This window comes from Phodopus roborovskii, unplaced genomic scaffold (assembly GCF_943737965.1).
Source record: "Phodopus roborovskii unplaced genomic scaffold, PHOROB, whole genome shotgun sequence".
Classification (NCBI taxonomy): Eukaryota; Metazoa; Chordata; class Mammalia; order Rodentia; family Cricetidae; genus Phodopus; species Phodopus roborovskii.
This window is the reverse complement of record NW_026126480.1, coordinates 21,414,944-21,420,943: the sequence shown is the minus strand read 5'-3', so window position 1 is coordinate 21,420,943 and position 6,000 is coordinate 21,414,944. Positions and strand designations below refer to the sequence as shown.

Below are 6,000 nucleotides of genomic sequence, written 5' to 3'. Positions count from 1 at the left end.
TTCATGGCCTTTGCACAGCTTTTATTATTAAGCTATGAGCATCCTGTTTGAGGCTAGTTTTACTAGCGGCTATGTGCACATTTGTCCGAAATCAATGAATCTGCTCATCCCCCTCCCCTTTCATAGTAGCAGGCTTTGCTTGTTTCTCTTTGCACATCCTTGGCTTTACAGTACATCTGACCATAGTGCACAACATGATTCCAAGTCAAGACAGTGGCCCACTGGGCACTGAGCTTCTGATTGGTGAAGGGCAGTCCAATCAGTGCTGGTGTCATGGGATTACCCCAACCATGTCCGGCCAAAATGGCACTACCCAGAAGTAGTGAGCCATCTACTTAAACCAACCCTCAGGGAAAAGGCTACACTGGTAGTCAGTCTTGAGCCACATCTTTATTTGGAGCCCCATCCAGGTAGATCTTGAGTGCCTTTTCTTTTCGAGGGGAGTATGTTACACGATGTCCAGTCTTCTGCAGTCGGCTGCTTTCCTTTTTCATCAGTTCATTTCTTTGTTCCTCTGTCAACTCCATTACTTCTTCTGTTCTATCCCTTTATGTAAAACACAAATGTGTTAGTCCAGTTGATTACTTACCTGTTCACTTACGTCTGATTGCTACCGTGTTCCTCTTCCCACTCTCATACACTCATACACTGGGATGTACTAGGTTAATAATGTGAATCACATGTGCACAGAACTCATTTCTTTCTTTCTTTCTTTTTTTTCTTCCCTTCCCCACGAGATAGGGTTTTCTGTGTAGCTTTAGAGCCTGTCCTGGAACTCACTCTGTAGACTTTGCTGGCCTTGATCTCACAGAGATCTGCCTGCCTCTGCCTCCCGAGTGCTGGGATTAAAAGCATGCACCACCAATGCCTGGCCATTACAGAATTCATTTCTTAAAATGGCACAAATCATCTCATGTGAGTATTAAAAGTGTTCCAAAGACTATTTTCCTTTGTATGTGTACTGTCCATCATGGTAGGTAGGTCCACACTGAGCCATCCTGGGAGTGTGATACACTGTATCTCTTAGACATCTATAAATGAAGAATGTAAGCTAACCCAAAATGTCAGTGACATCTGTAGTAACATTTTGTATGTACTGGTTTAAAATAATATTTTGCAATTATAATTAATCTCAACAACGGTTACTTTTTCGAATTTATTTGTTGTGTGCTATTGTGAAGGGACATATCTGTGTCATGGCATGTATGCTAAGATCAGAGGACAACTTGGGAGAATCGGTTCTCTCCTCCCATCATGTGAGGACTGAACTACCATGTTACCATAGTTGGTGGCAAGTGCCTCAGGCCATCTTGTTTGCCCTCCCTCACTTCTTATTGTTGTTATTTTTAGAGGAGAGTTTTAAGATAGGGTCTCACATAGCCAAGGCTGGTCTCAAACCCATTATATAGCAGAAACTGTCTCTTATTCCTCACCTTCCTTATTATTTACCTCTCTGTTGCTGGGGTCATAGGTGTATGTCTAAACCTCAAGCTGTGATATGCAGCACTCACTGTATTTTTACTGCCCAGTGGTGCTATGTCAAAACCACTGTAGAGGTACAACACCACAAATACATCAGCGTTAGCAGCAAAATCATTTACCTATAAAATATGACGGCACCATCATCACAGATATAAAGAGGCCAAACGTTCAGGGTTGAGACCTTGGGATTCCAGTCCAAATCTTGATGGATATCAAGGACAGAAATATCACAGGGGAAGGTTCCCCTACCCTAAGAAGAAAAAGAATGACTGAATGAGTCACACCACAAACTGCATGTGCAGTATACCAGTACTGGGACGCAAATGTTCTCAGGCTTTTTACCTTGGCAAATTCAATGTCCTCCAAAGGAATCCCACTGATTTCACTCAGCTAGAGAGAAAAAAAAAAAAAAAAAAAAAAAAGTCGTATTTAAGTTTATATTAAATTGATTTTTCTTGAGAAGTTACTTATCTTTTATAAAATTAGCTGGATTTAAAAACTAATATGTTTGATTTTAAAACCTTAGAAGCAGATAGCAAATCTGCTTCTTTGCTCATGATGCAAATCCCATGCTCTGGAACATGCTAGCACACTCCTCCCAGACTCAACTCTACACATAACACATTCACACATCTATAAAAGTATAAAGTTCTATTCGGCACAATCTCCACACTCACATCACACAACTAATGCAGAAAGAGAACTTATCAGAGCGATACGATCTTGGCCATCAGCCCCAAAGCTGAACAAGTGTAGGTATTATTTTAATTTTCTAAATCTTCACTGAGAAGAGCTCAAAAAGGGTGTTATTCTTTGCCCACCTTAAGAATAAGCTGCCTATGTCCTTTGTTAAGACAGTGGTTGCATTTACACTAGGGGCATTAGTGAGTGTGGTGCACACCTGTGATCTCAGTGCTGGGAGACACAGGTGGGAGAGCTCTGTGAGTTCAAGGTCAGTCAGGTCTGCAGAATGAGACTCTGATTAAAATAAAACTAATCAACCAATTCCCTACCTCGGAGGTACTGTGTTCCATGTCAATTTCAAATAATTCCCTTTTTTCTTGTCATCTAGCTTTGTTTTTGTAAGCTGTTTTTCTAAATTATTATTTGGTGTCATACAGAGCATTTAAGCTTTTGGGCAGTACGCCTTTCTTATCTGGCTTTTAGCACTATGATCAGAAAGGAAGCACATCTGTCCTTTTCCTTTACTTCTTCTGTACATATAATATACTTACAAGTATTTGGGAATTAAACTCAGGGCCTTGCACATGCCAGGCAACTGCAACTGAGTTACTTCCCAAGTGTGGAGACTGCAGACATGCACCGTGGACATGAATGTTTTACAAAATGCCCACTGAAGTAGTACCACTGATGGAGAGGGCAATTTCTCCTTCCCCTAGACACCTGAATTAATGTAAAATACAAAGTGCGTCTTCACTTTATTCAATTCTCCCTTTCAAGTACCAACCATGCCCAAGTTTGTTTAGCTTCTGTGACCAGATTCTACCAGGTATGTTCAGAGTAGTATGGCCTAGAATTTCCATTCAATTCTCTTTCCTTTGTTCATTTGGCCATATAGCAGTTTAATAACTTCTAACCTTACAAACTTAGGACAAAGTTGCCCAAGTAGTAAAAAGTGAAGGTCTTCCTCTAGACAAATGAAAACAAAGTAACTTCAAAACATAAGGGACCCTAGTGGCACAAGGCATGACAGAGACCAAGAAAGACTCCTAACAACAGAGGCTGGTACTCACTTTCCTACACAACAAAGGAAAAAACGTATTAGCTACTTTTGTTCAAATGACTTACCTTCTCTCGTAGTTCATCAACACTATTGCTTTCCAAAACAAGCTCCTGGAAGGGATCTAACTTCATCTCTGAAGGTCTCCACCGTTTTGATAGAATGGCAAGCTGTGACATAGACTTCATCTTCTCTACACCTAAGGACATGCAGGATCACACTCAGAATTCTATTTCTTTAAAGGCTTATTTATAATCTTACTTTTCTGATAGCTCCTAACCAAACACAAAGGTCTACTACTCTTTTTTTTTTATTCATTATTATCTTTTAAGATTTTATATATGTGTCACTATATGGTTAAGTGTATGTAAGTGCAGGTGCTCATGGAGGCCATAAGTTGCCAGATCCCTTGAGGCTGAAATTGCAGAAGATAGGTGAGCTGCCTGATGTGGGTGCTGGGAACCACACACAAGACCTCTGAAGCAGCAGCAAGATCTTTTAACCACTGAGCCAACTCTTCAGCCCCCTTTAAAAAATTATGTTTATTTACTATGTACAGGTGTTTTTGCCTATACATATTATCTGTGTATACAGTGCTTATATGTATTTCTTTGTCTATACGTATATTTGCCTATATGCATTATCTGCTGCCCTTGGAGGTCAGAAGAGAATATTATATTCCCTGTAACTGGAGTTACAATGGTTGAGAGGTGCCATGTAGGTGCTGGGAATAGAACATGGGTCCTCTGCAAGAGCAACAAGCACACGTAGCTGCTGAGCCATGCCTCCAGCTCCTGTTCTTTCTTTAAAAGGAGGTGTACACACAACCTTCCACTTTTAGAAGACAACTCTAAGCTACCACCTGGCTATCAGTGTTTCTAACTGACATTGTTTCCTTCTAACTCCTGTCTCACACTGCTTTTTTCAGTCACTCTCCCTTTAAGTCTTCAGCCTCCTCCAGTGCTAGTAGTAGCTGGACTCCAATCTAAACTATCATCATTCTATCCTTTACTCCATCCTCTCTATTCACCCAAACTATCATCAATCCCTTTCATCGAAGCCAGAACTCCAGTGTCTCAGTCAAAATTCAGCTCACCTGTCACTTACCTCTCTGGTAGATATATATATATATACAATTTATATTGTGGCTAGCTAGTCTCAGAAACTAGCAACTTAAGAGAGTGGTACACCCGCTGCTCCATTCCTTCTCCCAGACCGTGTACGTGGTGGACAATCTCTAGCTTATTCATGTTTATAGCACCAGAGACTAGCAGCATCTGGTAAATTATGGCTGAATAAATGTTGCTGAATAATGTTCATTTCTTATCCATCTATTTCGATGTTTAACTGTATGCTGACATGATACAATGATGGTACCCACTACCTAGTACCACTTTCTATGGCACTGGCCTATTTATGTGACCTTCATGATCCTGTCTCAGTCTGCTCAGACAAGGCTACTGTTCTTCAGTTCTTAGACATTCAAGAACACCTGTATGCAGCATGTGTCTGGTGCCCTGGTAGTTCTTTGCCTCCCCAGGTAATTAACTGGAAGTTTACCTAGTTAAAGTTAAACTGATTTAGATTAGAAACAGCTAGTAAGAAGGGCTACTGAACTCTTAAGAACTATGGTCCTTTTATCTAGAGTGTAGACAAAAGTGGCACCAAACACATAAAAGCTACCTGTTCACCTCAATGTGACCTCCCCGAAGCCAACTTCCCCCCACTACTGTCTTCTCAGGAGAGAATTTAGTGGGTCCCAGTGCTAAAAGTGAAAGTGGAAATTGTGGTGGACACCAGTGTTGCTTCAGGTCACTGCCATGGGCTCAGCTGCTTGCTCTAACAGACATGGAGTTCAAGTCCAAAAGTAACTCAGAAATAACTCAGAATGTAACATTATTACAGTTATGGAACCAAATTAAAATAAGTGGGTGGACCTCAACTCAAAATGACTAGTATGTTCTAAAAATGGGGAAGTTTGGGTATAGACAAGACCACATACACAGAGACCACCATGTAAAGATGAAAAGAAAGATGGGGTACAATACCTATTTGTAAGTCTAAGGTAGACCCCAAGCTTTGGAAGCTAGGGGAATGGCATGGAAGGTACACCTCCCCAATAAGATAAAAAAAAAAAAAAAAAAAAAAAAAAAAAGAAGAAACAGATCAACTAATGCCTTAACTGCTGACATCAGTAAAGTTGGAGCTTTTGCCATTAAGCTGTCCTGTTAATAGCACTCTGAAGTGGCACTACCCTAGGTCACTAACACAGCTGTTTTCAACATCTTTGACACATTTCCAGTAGATATTCTCAACATAAAATATGGAACAACAATAAAGAAAATAACAAGCATGCCTAAGAAAATACCAACAGAGCTTCTGCATAATGAACCAAAAACATATCAAACTTCTAAATTATAATTTTAATGTATGAGAAAATGAGAGAAAAGAATAACTATTAGAAGGCAAACGACAAGGGATATCTTCTATATTTTTGGTTGTGAGCCTAGTCTGAGCCATCTCTCCAGCCCGAGGGACAGCTTCTATAAATAATGCAAGCAGCTATGTTAGGGACAGGGAAAGAAAGAAGAATCTGAGGGATGGAGCAAGAATTTTATCAGTCCCCAAAGCCACAGCCTAATGTTGACACAAGGAAAACAATACTGCGTACTTCACTCAACTCAATCTGGGATTAGGCCCTAAGGGAGTAGACGTCTATTAGCTCTATGGTCTTTCTAATTGATACTTGATACTTATTTCTCAAAACAAAAAAAACA

At 40.2% G+C, this 6,000-nt stretch overlaps 1 protein-coding gene across 2 annotated transcripts in view; it reads right to left on the bottom strand.

Moving 5' to 3' along the window:
- Positions 1–6,000, bottom strand: part of Usp47 (ubiquitin specific peptidase 47) — a 92,265-nt gene continuing 86,265 nt past the window's right edge. For both annotated transcript variants that reach the window (XM_051192689.1, XM_051192690.1), the window contains 4 exons: positions 3,292–3,422; positions 1,825–1,872; positions 1,602–1,732; positions 1–546 (listed from right to left, as the gene is read on the bottom strand). In XM_051192689.1, the coding sequence (XP_051048646.1) occupies positions 372–546; positions 1,602–1,732; positions 1,825–1,872; positions 3,292–3,422 (485 nt within the window). In that variant the 3' untranslated portion in view covers positions 1–371. The remainder of the gene's footprint in view (positions 547–1,601; positions 1,733–1,824; positions 1,873–3,291; positions 3,423–6,000) is intronic.